At 42.1% G+C, this 16,160-nt stretch overlaps 1 protein-coding gene across 5 annotated transcripts in view; it reads right to left on the bottom strand.

The window, feature by feature from the left end:
- Positions 1–262: 262 nt before the first annotated feature.
- The window catches only part of CFAP61 (cilia and flagella associated protein 61), a 293,467-nt gene continuing 277,569 nt past the window's right edge, over positions 263–16,160 (bottom strand). For all 5 annotated transcript variants that reach the window (XM_011225478.3, XM_034641778.1, XM_034641779.1 and 2 more), the window contains 2 exons: positions 9,176–9,266; positions 263–566 (listed from right to left, as the gene is read on the bottom strand). In XM_011225478.3, the coding sequence (XP_011223780.1) occupies positions 366–566; positions 9,176–9,266 (292 nt within the window). In that variant the 3' untranslated portion in view covers positions 263–365. The remainder of the gene's footprint in view (positions 567–9,175; positions 9,267–16,160) is intronic.

The following is a 16,160-nucleotide window of genomic DNA, read 5'->3' as shown; positions in this document are numbered from 1 at the left end:
AACTAACAAAATTGGTGGCAGGGCATTTCAGGAAATCTGTCAGACCCAACGTAAAAACAAGTCTTACACAGTGCATCCCATTTTATTGCTGAAATGGATTATTCTGCACTGGAACAAGCCTGGTGTTCAAAAGCGTCTCCTTGCCCCGGAGTAGAGACCCACTGCCGGGCGCCACCTACTGGGACGATAGAAAACTACAGGCGTTTGTGGAGGCGGAAAAGAAGTCACTAAACCACGATGGTGCTTGGTAGTCAAGCCAGGCTTCAGAGAGGTTTCTGAATTTATATATATAAATTTATCATTTATACTGAGCACTTCCAGGAACTCCACGTGTGAACACGATAAAGTGGAGACCGTGGCCACAACTAAATGGTGCCTGGCCTTGCGTACATGGGCAGGTGGTAGTGATTATAGTGCAGGTAGTCAAGAATGCTCTTCTCTACCAGTGACTTGTAGATGGTTTCCTGGAAGACTCTTTTGAGATATTTCCTGGGCTTCTCATTCAGGTTAATTTCCTCAGCTTCTATCTGCCAGGCTAGCTGTTCTATGGAAGGAAGGTCTTCCTCCTGGAAAACACAGGAAGAGGCCAGATAACAGAAATTACTTGGACAATAAGGGCAGTTTCACTAAAATGAAAAAGAGTGCTCACCTTCCTAAGGATGGTCTTTTCCTCCCCCCTAGCTTTTTAAATTTTTTATTTTTAATTGTGGCAAAATACACATAAGATCTACCGCTTTAACCATTTTTTTAAATATAAAGGATAACTTAAGTGGTAACCAAGGACACACATATAAGAAAGTCACCCAATTACGAAGAAAACAGAATTGTGCTATGTAACTCTACTTTCTGTCTGTGAATCTACTACTCTGGGTACTTCATATAAGTGTTATCAAACAGCATTAGTCCTCTTGTGACTGTCCTACTGCACCTGGCATAATGTTCTCAATGTTCAGCAAGAATAGTAATTTTAAGTTCTTAATATTTGGATAAAAATTATCTGTAGATCACACTTGTTTTAAAAATAAGAAAGGAAGTGATTAAACTTTTTTACATGAAAACTTCTAGATGTTTCACGTGATTACAGTCTTCTCAAGAAATAGGATTTAAAAGCCCTTAAATTCTTCGTCAAGTCAAATTTCATTGACATCTTTAAAGATAAGGCTTANTTCTTCGTCAAGTCAAATTTCATTGACATCTTTAAAGATAAGGCTTAGAAGAGAAAGACAATTATCATATGGTTTCTCTCATCTATGGAACATAAGAACTAGGAAGATTGGTAGGAGAAGAAAGGAATAAAGAAGGGGGGGTAATCAGAAGGGGGAATGAAGCATGAGAGGCTATGGACTCTGAGAAAGAAACTGAGGGCATCAGAGGGGAGGGTGTGGGAGAATGGGATAGGCCAGTGCTGGGTATTAAGGAGGGCACGTATTGCATGGTGCACTGGGTGTTATACGCAAATAATGAATCATCGAACTTTACATCAAAAACCAGGGATGTACTGTATGGTGACTAACATAATAAAAATATTATTATAAAAAAGATAAGGCTTAGAGAGAATAGTTATTTAAAGTTAAGATATGCTGTGCAATCTGTAATATAGTAGGAGATTTCCCAACGTTTTATTATAAAAATATTCAAACAGAGGCAAGTTGACTGTATTGTACACTTAGCACCAGCACACACACCGCTGGGTTCCACAGGGTTAATGTTTTACCCTATTTACTTCATCATACACCTGCCCATTGATAGGAGGTTGTTATATAATTCACATCTCCAAGGTTTGAGCTGTCTGCGTTCTGAACACTACAGTAATTCCAAATTACCCTAACAGAAGAGTCACGGGGACTTTGATGGTATATTTACTCAAACTTCCAATAATTTTAATTTTGAACAGGGAAAAAGTAGATGACTCGCAGAGTTCTAATGGGTCATTAATTTATTAATAGTAAGAATTTTATAGATAGGAAAATAGGGTCAAACGATATGGAAGCATAACAGAATTATCATTTGATTATTTAAGTGAGACACTACCAGGTGTTGGAGATTACACACACTTCACTTGTCAGTGGGGCTCAGAGGACTTCAGATTTATATCAGCCCAACAAAACAGTGACAGAGAAAAAGGCACCCGATGCTCAGGACCTAATATTAGAGGTGCTGAAACATTTGCATGCTGCCAGAATGTCCCCAAGCATTTATTCCACAAGATTCCTTAGTTTTTCAGAGAACTGTATCAAGCAAAAATGACTTTTACAAAAATTGTAGAAGATTTGGGGCTCATGATGTGTGGTACTGTTCTGACAATGGGGTAAATACTATAAAATCACAAAATGGAGCTGTTATATAAGACAAATACTGCTCTAGATTGTAAACAGATTTTTGTGGATTTGTCTTTCACAGTCTTCTCTGGGTGACCATCTCCCCCTCAGTGTGACCATCTCCCCTCAGTGTGACCATCTCCCCTCTTCAGTATGATCGTCTAGTGCCAACACTTGTTATTTCCTTTTTCTTTTTACTATAACCATTCTAGTGGGTGGGAAGTGGTATCTCGTAGTTCTGATTTGCATTTCTCTAATGATTAATGATATAAATCTTGACATGTGAAATTACGTCACTTCTAGATTATCGATTTTATTCCACTGACCTATGTATCTGTCCTTATGCAAGTACCACACTGTCCTGGTTACTGCTGAATTATAGTAAGTTTTCAAATTGCAAAGTGTAAGTCCTTCAACTTTTTTTATTTCCAAGTTTGTTTTGGCTGTTTGGAGTCTCTTGCATTTCCTATGAATTTTTCCATTTCTGCAAAAGATGCTGTTGGGATTTTTCTAGGATTGCATTAAATGTATACATGGCATTGCTGAATGCTGCCATTTTAACTATATTAAGTCTTCAATTCATGAACACAAACGTCTTTCCATTTATTTAGTTCTGCTTTAATTTCTTTCAGAAATGTTTTGAGGTTTTCAGTGTACAAATCTTACACCTCCTGTTTTAATTTATTCCCAAGTATTTTATTCTTTTTGATGCTATTGTACATAGAATTGTTTACTTAATTTTACCTTTGGATTATTCATTGCTAATGTAGACAACTGATGATTGTGTGTTGATGTTGTATCCTGTAGCTTTGCTGAATTCATTTATTAGCTCTAGTGTTTTGTAGCGTCTTTCAGATTTTCTACATATAAGATCATAGTATCTCAGAAAATGGTTTTACTTCTTCCTTTCCAATGTGGCTGCCTTTTGATTCTTTTTCCTGCCTAATTGCTCTGGCTAGAATTTCCAGTACAATGTTGAATGTAAATAGTGAAAGCAGGCATCCTTGTCTTGTTCCAGATCCCAGAGCTAAAGCTTTCAGTCTTTCACTGAGTGTGATATTAGCTGGAGGTTTTTCATAAATACCCTTTATCAGGTTGGGGCAGTTCCCTTTTATTCCTAAGATTTTTAGTGTGTGTGTTTTACCATGAAAGAATGTATGATTTAGTCAAATGTTTTTTCTGTATCAATGGAGATGACAGCATTTTTTTCTCCCTTCATTCTGTTAATGTGGTATATTACACTGATTGATTTTTATATGGTGAACCACTCTTACATTCCTGGAGTAAATCTCAGTTGGCCATGGTGTGTAATCTTTTTGATACACTGTTGGATTTAGTTGGCTAGCATTCTGTTGAAGATTTTTGGGTCTAAATTCATAAGGGCTATTGGTCTGTAGTTCTCTTCCCTTTTGATGTATTTGGCTTTAGTATCAGGGTAATGCTGGCCTCAAAGAATGGGCTGGAAAGTATTCCTTTCCCTTCATTTTTTTGAGAAGTTAGAGAAGGATTACTGTTAATTCTTCTTTAAATGTTTGGTAGAATTTGCCATCTGGTCTTGAGCTTTTCTCTGTCATGAAGTTTTTGATTGCTGAGTCGACACCTTCACTTATAGGTCTGTTGAGATTTTTTTTTTAATTTCTTTTGCATCAGTTTTGTAGTTTGTATGTTCCTAGAAATTTGTCCATTTCATCCAGGTTATCTAGTTGGTTGGCATACAGTTGTTCACAGTATTCTCTTATAATCCTTTGTTTTTCTGTAAAATCAGTGGAAATGTTCCCACTTTCGCTTTTTTTTTTTTTCTTTAAGAGAGGGAGAGGAAAAGGAACAATCTTAAGCAGGCCCCATGCCCAGAGTGGAGCATAACTCGGGACTCAATCTCATAACCCTGAGATCATGACCTGAGCTGAAATCAAAAGTCAGACACTTAACTGACTGGAGCCACCCAGGCACCCCTCCCACTTTCATTTCTGATTTTAGTAATTAGAGTCTTTATCCTTAGTCTAGCTAAAGGCTTGTTAATTTTGTTGATCTTTTCAAAGAACTATCTTTTGGTTTCACCAGTTTTCTCTGTTGGTTTTCTACTCACTCTTTCATTAATCTCTACTCTAATTTTTATAATTTCCTTCCTTCTGCTAGCATGGGGTTTAGTTTGGTTTCCTTGAGGTATAAAATTAGGTTAGTGATTTGAGATATTTCCTTTTTACAACTCTGGGCATTCATAGCTATGATTTTTCCTCTGAAAACTGCTTTAGCTGTATCCCATTACTTTCGGTATGTTGTGGCTTTGTTTTCATTTGTTTCTAAGCATTTCTAATATCTCACTGATTTTTTCTTTAAAATCAAAGAAGTTGCTTAAGAGTCTGTTTTTAATTTCCCCAATTTTGTGAAATTTTTTCCTTCTTTTTTGATTTCTAGTTTTATTCCATTGCAGTTGGAGAATATACTTTGTATGATTTAATCTTTTAAAATTTATTGACACCTGTTTTGTGGCCCAACATATGGCCTCTCTTGGAGAATGTTCCGTATATGCTTAAGAACAATGTTCCTTCTGCTGTTGTTGAGTAGAGCGTTTTGTGTTTATCTGTTAGATCTATTTGGTTTATAGAGTGTTAAGTCCCCTATTTCCTTATTGATCTTCTATCTGGTTGTACTATCCATTATTGAAAGTGTGATATTGAATTCCCCAGGTCTTATTTTAATAATAATTTTTTATTATATTATGTTAGTCACCATATAGTACATCCTTAGTTTTTGAGGTAGTGTTCCATGATTCATTATTTGCATATAACACCCAGTGCTCCATGCAATATGTGCCCTCCTTAATACCTATCACCGGCCTATCCCAATCCCCCACCCCCCTCCCCTCTGAAGTCCTCAGTTTGTTTCCCAGAGTCCATAGTCTCTCGTGGTTCATTCCCCCTTCTGTTTACCCCCCACTTCAATCTTCCCTTCCTTCTCCTACTGTTCTCCCTGCTATTTCTTATGTTCCATAAATGAGTGAAACCGTATGATAATTGTCTTTCTCTGCTTGACTTATTTCACTTAGCATTATCTCCTCCAGCCCCGCCCATGTTGCTGCAAATGTTGGGTAATCGTTCTTTTTGGCGGTTGAGTAATATTCCATTGTATATATGAACCACATCTTCTTAGTCCATTCATCTGTTGAAGGGCATCTCAGCTCCTTCCACAATTTAGCTATTGTGGACAAAGCTGCTATGAACATTGGCGTGCATATGGCCCTTCTCTTCACTACGTCTGTATCATAGGGTAGCTCCATTTTTAACTTTTTAAGGGACCTCCACACTGGTTTCCAAAGTGCCTTTTTAAGGGACCTCCACACTGTTTTCCAGAGTGGCTGTACCAACTTGCATTCCCACCAACAATGTAGGAGGGATCCCCTTTCTCCACATCCTCTCCAACAATTGTTGTTTCTTGCCTTGTCTATCTTTGCCATTCTAACTGGCGTAAGGTGGTATCTCAGTGTGGTTTTGATTTGAATTTCCCTGATGGCTAATGATTTTGAACATTTTTTCATGTGTCTGTTAGCCATTTGTATGTCTTCATTGGAAAAGTGTCTGTTCATATCTTCTGCCCATATTTTGATTTGATTATTTGTTTCACATGTATTGAGTTTGAGAAGTTCTTTGTAGATCTTGGATACCACACTTTTATCTGTAGTGTCATTTGCAAATTTCTTCTCCCATTCCGTGGGCTGTCTCTTAGTTTTTTTGACTGTTTCCTTGGCTGTGCAGAAGCTCTTTATCCTGATAAAGTCCCATAAGTTCATTTTATCTTTTATTTCTCTTGCCTTTGGAGATGTGTCGTGAAAAAGGTTGCTCTGGCCGATGTCATAGAAGTTGTTGCCTATGTTCTCCTCTAGAATTTTGATGGATTCCTGTCTCACATTGAGGTCTTTCATCCATTTGGAGTTTATTTTTGTGTATGGTGTGAGAGAGTGGTCAAGTTTCATTCTTTTGCATGTAGCTGTCCAATTTTCCCAGCACCATTTATTGAAGAGACTGTCTTTTTTCCACCGGATGTTTTTTCCTGCTTTATCAAAGATTAGTTGCCCAAAGAGCCGAGGGTCCAATTTCTGGGTTCTCTGTTCTGTTCCATTGGTCCATGTGTCTGTTTTTGTGCCAGTACCATGCTGTCTTTGTGATCACAGCCCAGGTCTTATTTTAGAACCACTTCTTCTTTCAGTTCTATCAACTTTTGCTTTATAGGTATTGGGGTCTTGTTGTTAGGTGCATATATATTTATAGTTGTTATCTTTTTGAAGAATAATCTTAACTATACATAATTTCACTTCAGTCAATTACGCTTTGGCTTAAATCCCAGCTAAATGCAGTGCCAGTGGATTTATAATCTGTTCCTCTTTACTTCCATGAAAGGACGTGTAAAGTCTTACAGTGAGCTTGTTTTACAAATAAATGATACATAAATTTGAGATGGCTTATAATAACAGTCAAAGATAATAGTCTTTTATTTCTTTCTTTTCATGTGGAGGGAGAGCTATGGGATATCATAGTTAATGGGATTGGACTGCTGAACTTTCCTAAAGACAACTGGAAAGTGAAGTGAAATGGGTGACTTCATCTCAATATTTGAGAAAAAGAACTACCATTATTCTTTAGTGAAGGCTATCCCCTTTATTTTCTTATTGCCAGACTCTTAAATGAACTCCTGAGTACCTGCTTATATGAGTACTGTTTCCACTGCCAGCCAGTCTCCACCACTGTTACTTGTGGGGGCTGGCACTTACTGGGAGCTGTTCTTCTGTGCCATTTACTTGCACACATCCCCTCTTCACTCCTCCCACAGCTCTCTGAGATGGGAACAGGTGGTCCCTGGCCCTCAGGGATCTGAGTTAGAGGCAGACACCACTGTGTGCTCTACCTCTTCCTGCAGCCTTGCCTACTTGACAGATGTAAATGCACAAAGCAGAGCAAGCCCCCAGTGGAGGCTTTTCTTCCAGAGGTTTCACTTTCTGGAAATCTAGAAAAGCCACAAGAATGGTGAGGGAGCCCTTAGTGTGTCTTCCATAAATGTTCGTGGTCCCTTCAGGTCTACTAAAAAGGCCTGTTTTCCATGGTGACTTCACACACAATGAACTGACCCAGAGCAAATGTCTGTTCGTGGATAAAAGGTTGAGAGTGTCTTGGTGAGGGCCATGCAAAGCGACTATTGTTGGGTTTGGTAGTTTACTTGGAAGGGTAAGAGGAAAGCATTCCTTTTAAGCTTGGCGCCTAAAACCCCATGGCTCTGTACAAAATATTAACTGAGGAGCTTGATTCTGGGGTTTAGAAGGATTTAGGCACAGAGTTTTGATGGGATAACTAGAAAATGAATGGGTCTTTACTATGGTGCAGTAATGAGCTACAGAATACATTTAGAGAGGAAGAGTGGGCCCTAAGGAGTTGAGTGAAATGCAGTAAGCACCAGGCTTACAACTCGAGCTCATGTTTCAACCTGAACTGACTCCTTCCCACTTTTAGAATGAACTGCAGGGCCCTGTTTAACTGTAGCATTTAATTCAAGTATGAGTGGAGTTAGCAGTGGATGACCTTTGCATGTTCACAGTCCCCTCTGCCTCCCTCATGTACCTTTACCTGCCTGGTTCCTATCTGTGTGGATTCTAAAGACAAATGAGTTTGGTTTACATTTTAAACCTATTTTTCCCAATCTGAATCTGTTTTGGATTAGTAAAATTATTGCAATTTCCAATTTTGGACCCCAGGCATAAAACTGAAAAGGGGGCAGGCAATGAAGAGAAGGTACCAAGCCATGCAGTTTAGTCCATATGGCTCAGTGCCTATGTTCCTGGCTTCAGAGTGAAAGATCCTTGAATTTGAAGCTTGCTGGCCACAGACTAGCTGTGTAATCCATGGCAGGTCCTTTAAAATCTTTCGGCTTTAGCCTCTCCTCATTGGTAAAGTCAAAACTATGACAGTAGTGTGTCCTGAATGGCTCTTGTTATGGTTAAGCGAGGTAGTGCATGTTGTAGGGACTCCACACGTGATCTGTATCTGTGCTGCCCAGCATGGCAGCCCACACCACGGGAACCTTCGAGGGGCATGGGTGCTCTCAAGTGGAAGTGATAACAGAGTCGCAGGACTTGACCATTTAGACAGTAAAACACAGTGGAGCTAAGCTGTGCCCCAGCCCTTGTCCGGGTAGAGCAAGGGAGAATCTAGGATGGATATCTAACCACTTTTTGAGCATAGATGCTAACATTCCACAGCTCCGGTAAGGACTCTAGTGTTGAATGAAAGAATTTAACTTAAAGTTTCACAAACATTTCCTGATTTACACTGCAGAGTCAAATTTCTTGCTGAGCATGGAGACTTTGGGAAATATAGCCTAACTTCCAGTTAATTCTCTATCACTTTGAGAAAGAAGTTTTGATTATTAAAGGGTGTGTTTGCACATCTTATGTCTTCCCTTTACATTTTTATAACAACACACGTGTGCATACACACACACACACACACACACACGTTTAGTGAATGGCTGGCAAGTATGAGCAGACACTAAAGGAGTGCAGTGTTCATTCTTGAGAATAAGTGGCTAAAACTCAGATCCAGTTTCCAGTGGACACTGCCTGTTAGCTGATAATGGAAATACAGTTATGTGTAAAAAGGAAAAAGAAATCTGTTTGACACAAAAGGATTTAAATAATCCACTTTTCTAGAATTATCACTGTGTTCGTATACTCCATAGCCTGTTTATAGGAAGTCTAGTTGGTTAAAAGTAAAACCAAAAGGGGGAATGTAGAGAAAAGTCTAAACGATCAACAACTATAAACAGCTTGTAATTTCCAAGGAATAACTCACATATCTATTAATCACTCTTACCTCCTTGGAGGTCAAGATCCGGCGTAACTCTTTCCTTAGATCAATAAAACGATCGTGAAAGAGGGCCATGCACCATGGCTCCGTGAAGTAGCTAGGGAGGAAAGAAAAGATTCAGTTAGCTGGAAACCCTCTCATTACCACTAATAAAGTATTTACCTGCTTTTTTGCCTTTATAAATTACAGTTCTGGCCCCTTTGCAATCGTTTGCTCATAAAATGCCTCATGGAACAGCCTGGCCAATCAATTTTTTAAATGGATGTTCCTGATGTAAGGCCAGGTTCCATAATTACATTTAAAGTGGTTTAATTCAGAGCTGGGGCAAGACCCAGTGAAGAATCCTGATTTTATCAGAATTTAAAAGCCTGAAGACTTGTAAAGAACGGTGTCTCCATTATCTGCCCTCATTTGAGAAAAACAGATTGCAGGATTAACTGAACTGCTACATAAACAAATTACATTTGGGTAGACAATAACACAAACGTTGTGCATCATTAAGGTTTCTGGATTAATAATGACCAGAAAAACAGGCCACCTCGGTGTTTAACATGGTCTCCGTACAATTGCACTGATGCTTAATTGAATCTCTTTTTAGGAGAGCAGCTCTTTTGGTGTTTATATTGGTTCACTCTTCACTGAAAACTGTTTGAATAAATGCTTTCTTACATGGAGAACAATAAGGCCCTCCGTTATTTCCAGGTGATCTCGCTGAAAATCTGACGCATTCTTGGAGGACCAAGAACATTTATTGGTATTTTAGCTCTTCTTTTATTTTAATGCCAAGTGTCTAGGAACTGGAAACATCACTTCTTTGGCACAGGGGAGACGCGGATCATGTGGTTTCACTGTTTTCTCCAGTTACTGCTGATGCATGCCACGTGTGTGCCCAGGGGAAGAAAAAACTGGTGTCCACGTGCTGACGAGCACTTTGATTTCCCAGACTTAAAGTTAATTCTTAGGGAAGGAGGTGACGAGTCCCAGAGACCACTGAAGCCTTAAAGGACAAGTATAATGACAAGAGTCTGTGCTACGCTCAACATGGCACTCAGCTTTATCAATTATTCCCTATCACCTATTTGCTTCACCAGAGTATGACCGAATTTCATGCTAAATTAACTCCTTTGTTGTGATCCGTTCAACTATTAATTCCACTAATACTTACTGAACATTCATTATGTGCCCAGCACTGTTGTGGGTGCAGGGGAAACAGTAGGAACCAAAACACACACGCATCCTGCCCGTGAAGCTGATATTCAAGTGGTAAATAAGTAAATATACAGCGCATTGGATAATGAGAACTGCTTAGGAGAAAAACACAAGTCAGGCAAAGATGGGGGAGGCCAAAGGAAGGCTCAGGGAGTAAAGAACTGAGGGGAGGGAGAGAGGGAGCCACATAGAGATCTGGGGGAAGAGCCTTCCTGAGAGAGGGAAAAGCAGGTGCAAAGGCCTGGAGGCAGGAGTGTGTGCGCAGAGCACTCAGGGAGGCGGAGTGGAGAGAAGAGGGGAAGCGGGAGAGCTCAGCAAGGGGATGGGCGGGAAGGGTGCTCTTAGAGGCAGGGCTGTAGAGGACAGTAGTTCCTCCCTTATCCGCAATTTCGCTTTCTGTGGTTTCAGTTACCCCGCGGTCAACCGCAGTCTGGAAACAGGTGATACTCCTGACATATCAGCAGAAGGTGAGTAGTAGCCTATGTCGCAATGCCTGCGTCATTCACCTTGTTTCACCTTGTCATGTGGGCATCTCCCATCCTCACAAGATGATGTACATAAGGACAAGTACAGTACAATGAGGTATTTTGACAGAGACCACATGCACATACCTTTTATTAAGTATATGGCTATAATTGTTCTATATTCTTATTAGTCATTGTTGTTAATCTCTTACTGTGCCTTATTTATAAATGAAACTTCATTGTAGGTATGTATGCACAGAAAAAAACCCCATACATACAGGGCTCAGTTCTACCCGTGGTTTTAGGCATCCACTGGGGGTCTTGGAAGATACTTCCCTCAGGTAAGGAGGGACCGCTGGAATCACTCCATGGCCATCTAAAGCACCCTCTGCAAGCAACAGGCGTCTCATAGATCTTCACAAATGAGTGGATGCACATTGCACTGTGTACATTCTACACTGCCTGGCCCTGATTGGTCTGTTGTTAGGGTAGAGTCAAGTTCTGCTAAATAAACAGGTGACAAAACTCTGCAAAGTGCCCCAAGACTGGCAGTATTATGAAAAAGAGAGCCTCAATGGGAAGAGAGGGAAAGCCGTAGGTGAAACCAGGGTCTCAGGATGGTCTCGCGAAGCCCCCCACAAACAAGGCTGAGGAAGTTCCCACCCTCCTGGTTTCAGCCACGTCCTTCTAGGTGCCACAATCTCAGTCTCTCTGCCTTCTTCGCCCCAGCATGGCCCTGCTCCCAAAACCCAGGTACGGTTCAGGGTTCAAGCAGCCTTCACTCCCTGCCCTTCCCGTTGTCTGCTTCACAGAGGGATCTCTGGGGAAACCCCACTTCCTGAAGGTCATAGCCTGCCTACTGTCCCTTAGCCCCCGTCCGCAAAGCCGAATGCTGATGGCTGGAGAAACAAGTGACCCTTAATCTTCTGAAAGTATAGTTGCTAAACCCCTCTGCACAGTGCCTGGCGGTGTGGGGGGCGGATGGGGGGGGAGCATGAAGAGGAAGTTGGATGTTTTTGTAAATTTTTTCTTTTGCTGCCTTTGAAACTCTCCACGCCTCTCCCACCAGTGCCCAGCAGAAAGGGCAACTGAGTATTTGATCACCTATATTCTCATCACAGTACCCTGAACGGCTTGCACACCAGTGATCTGGGAGTCCTGAAATCTTATTTCTCTCACACTTCCTACCATTGTCTCCTGTGGGAAAACATTTTGGGACCCTCGTCCAGAAGGTGACAATCTCTGAGCAAACTATTTGTTACCTACATTTCTGGAATTCATCTGTGGCAGCCATTTTTACTTACAAAAGAGAAAGGTTTCTAGAACTCTATTTGGCTTTGCTTTCTCTCTTGAGAAAGAACTCCTGGGTTCCATTAAAGCAAAGTGTAGTAATGAAAAGAGACACCCTAGAAGCCAAACCGGCAGGCTGACTTCCGAAGGCTCCTTCTCGGTTTCAGTGCAGCTTCAGTGGCCGCCCCTAGGAGGACTGAAACCAGGGTCATGAAATGCTAAGGCTCCCACAGTGTGGGGGCGGGGGGAGAGCTGGTGTACCAGCAAGAGGAGTGTGTGGGCACCTACCCTGCCTGGAGACCAGCTTCTGCACACCTGTCTGCAACATCAGATTGCTCACAGCCTGATCAAACTAAAGATGCATAAAATGGCACCCTTTGCCGGGGTAAAACGATTTCAGACTCAGTGAATCCCTGAACAGAAGTCCCGCTGGAAGGTCATCCATTCTTTTTTTTTTTTTTTTAAGATTTTATTTATTTATTTGAGAGGGAGAGCATGCGCTCGAGCAGGGGAGAGAGGGGCAGAGGAAGAAGCAGATTTCCTGTGCTGGGAGCTGGACACAGGACTCGATCATAGGACGCTGAGATCATGAAAGGTCATCTATTCTGATTGCAACTCTGATCAAATGGCATGTAGAGCAGAATGGAATTTAGGAAGAAAATGACTAGCAAATAATCTACAGTTTCCAGGATGCCCTCCGTCTGCTCTGTTTAAATTAGGATTCAGGTCAGGCTCTTGAGTGGGCAGATAATTAGCAACATCTCCATTGTCAGATGAAGTAGCTGCTATTTTGTAGGGCAGGCATTAGAAATAAGGTGTTTTAGTGGGGAAAAGGACGGGGTCCCTTTGATTAAGAGGAAAAAAATGTACTCAAAAATCTACCCAGAGAAGAATCTCATTTGCAGGGTTCTTCCCCAGTTCTTACAGAAACTGCTTGTTCTGGTAGGGATGACCTCAGAGCAGCCACTATGATGAGGACACCCATCCCTTTGTTCATGCTCTGGGTGGTGGTCCTTGGTCATTTACCATTCAAAGCCCCAAGTAGCTCTGTCCCTGTCTGTAAGTTACTTCCACAGTCCCCTGGACCTTGTTTGCTTCTGGCAAATTAACTTTTTAAAATTAATACATTTTCTTTTTAGAGCAGATTTAGGTGAACAGAAGAAATGGGAGCAGAAATACAGAGTTCCCATACATTGGGTCCCACCCTCAGTTTCTCCTATTAACCCCTTGCACATTTGTTCCCATTTGTTCTAATTGGTGAACCAGTATGGATACATTGTCCTTAACTAAAGTCGATAGTTTACACTGAGGTTCATTTGTCTGTCATGTTGCACATTCTGTGGGTTTGACAAATGCATCATGTCATGTAGCCACCACTGAGGTGTCGTATGGAGAGTTTCACTGCCCTAAAAAGCCCCTGTGCTCTGTCTACTCATCCCTCCCTCCCTCCGAACTGCGGACAAAGTAACATTTTAGGAAATTGACTTGTAGAGAAAATGGGGCTGTGTAACAATTTTACAAAAATTTTTAATAACCCTATATTCCACTATTTCCCTCTGAAATAGAGCCATATTCTCCTGCTACAGAACAGAATGCCCTCAAACTTGCCAGCCGCCCCTCAGACCAACGGCTATGTGGCTTGAGTTTTCTAAAGTGCTGGATGTGGGCATCAGCTCGGAGGAAAGCTATTTGGATATCTATTTTCTATAATGTGTAGGGGGCCATACTTCTTAGGGGAAATTTTTAAATGTAGGCATTATAATCTTCTTGCTAAAAATCCATGTGCCCTGTGACCAGACCAAACCAAGCACATGTGTAAAGCTGCAGTGAGGTTTGTTCACCGTGAATTTCCGAACCTGATTTGTCGTGGTTGAAGGATGCTGAGAATGTTAATTCGCACGCCCTAGTCAGACAAGAATGTCCCAGGTGGGCAAAAGCATCCCAATGGCAAGCAATCTGATTCCTGATTCCCTCCAGCAGGTGCTAATGTTTTTATTCAAAGAAGGCCAATTCAGTCCCATTATGGAAAAGAATGAAATGGGAGCGCATTATGTTTCTTTTTCCATCTCATGTGGGAAGGGCAACGCCAACCCTAATGACAGGGGCACCCAGCTGAGCACTTCCTACACTGACCCCTTCAGCTGCATGGGGACTGGAAAGCCATGGTCAACTCCCTCTCCACACTGGCCTTGGGCTGCAGAACTTCTGGGCATCCCTCCTCTGCACGATGGGGGTGGGGAGGGGGAGCTCAAGGCGAGTAGGGGCGGGGAACTGACAGGCAGCTTGAGAGCACACTCTCAGAGTCTCTTTCTAGCTCAGGCTTCTCCCCACTCCAGACTGCACCTCAGTTGCCTGATGCTTCCTTTCTTGCCTCCTCTCTGTGGAGGGTCTAAGATTCTCACCCCCTCCAGCCCCCTCCAGATACCTCCCACTCTGGCCTTCCTGCCTGATGGGCTCTGTGCCATTTCTGCAGCCCAGAGCAGCCTTTTCCAAGTCTGCGTCTAAGCCTAGTACTGTCCAACGCTCGAGCCCAACACAAACCTCCTTCTGGAAACTAATTCCTGGCCTAAGGGCTTCCACTCACTTTCTCTGTGCCGTTTTTGCTGCCTGGGGTAATTCTGACCTTACAGGAAAGCTAACCTGGCACTCGTCCCTTTCTCTTACTCACTGTGGGCTCTGGGTCCCCACAGCATCTGGCACAGGCTGGTCCCTAGGAGACGGAGGGAGGAGGTGGGGCCCAAGCTCCTGAAGACACCTGCAGGTGAGAGCAGGGGTCCGACTCAGGCTGCCCTCCCTCCTCTCCCTGGAGAGCCTCTGCACCTGCTCCTAGGGCCCCGTTTAGGTTAAGAGGAGGTTTAGGGTGGCACAGATCCCTGTGGGCTTCCTTTAAACCATCCTAGATACATGGCAGACTTCATTATTAAAATTAGAAAAGCTCTGAATGTAACCAACTCATTTTGCAACTGATAAGAACACTCTGAGTCAAACCAACCTGATCTCCTTTTGATAGAAAGTTGTTAGAAGTTTTGCTTTATGAAAAGATATAGGTCTAATGTTCTCCCCATAAACTGAAGCAATTCTATAGTTTGGTTTCTTTCCTTCTCCACAGAAAAGAGGAACATCTGGAGTCCTTACCAAGGCTGTGGTCAGGTCGGCACTGGCCACCCCAAGTGCTATGGATACTCAGCATTAGTGATAAGCTTTTGGGAAACATATATTTCCATGAATATTAAATGTTTTTGACAGAGAGTGAGCAAGAGCGACTGGGGGGAAGGGTAAGAGGGAGAGAGAGAGAATCTCAAGCAGGCTCCACGCTTCAGCACAGAGCTGGACATGGGGCTTGATCCCACGAGGCTGAGGTCATGACCCAAGCCAAAATCAAGAGTCACCTGCTTAACTGACTGAGCCACCCAGGCACCCCCAATACTGAATTTTTAAAAACAAGAAAATATTAACTTCTTCCCCAATTTATGTTCAAAAAGGGAAGACTAACCAGAGCCACTTCATAGCTGGCTGCCTAGAAATCTTCAGGAGAGAATGTTGGGTAAGAACATGGCAGCAATGTGACTTCTTGGTGGCTATGTGGATTTGGGTGTTAATATCACAGAAATCATTTCTACACACAGATCTAGCCGTGAGAAATAGTTTACACAAACTCTCCAGGACCCAAACAGAAGACACCACTGTCTCTGTTCAGTCTGCCAATGGCTGTCCTGGGTTCATTGGGGGAACTTAAATTCTCCATCACTTTTGCAAATGATACACTTTTCTCAGAATCTCCGGGGAATGTTGACTTGTGGAACTCAATTAACTATTCCTGGTCGCTATGGCCCAATCATTAAGCAATTGATCAGACTTCTCCAGAGCTCATCCTCATCTGGTCAATCAGCCAATTTTATTGACAAAATCATACAAGCTGGGTGGGGGGTCTGGTAACTAGCTGAGTTGGCCACATCGGCCACACCAAATGCTGAGAAAAGGACCCCACAAGACACGCTGGAGGAAGCCGAATTCGCTGACCTTAGGGA

Source organism: Ailuropoda melanoleuca, chromosome 13 (assembly GCF_002007445.2).
Source record: "Ailuropoda melanoleuca isolate Jingjing chromosome 13, ASM200744v2, whole genome shotgun sequence".
In the NCBI taxonomy this organism is placed as follows: Eukaryota; Metazoa; Chordata; class Mammalia; order Carnivora; family Ursidae; genus Ailuropoda; species Ailuropoda melanoleuca.
Note: the sequence above shows the minus strand (reverse complement) of the source record. Positions and strands in the feature narration are given on the sequence as shown.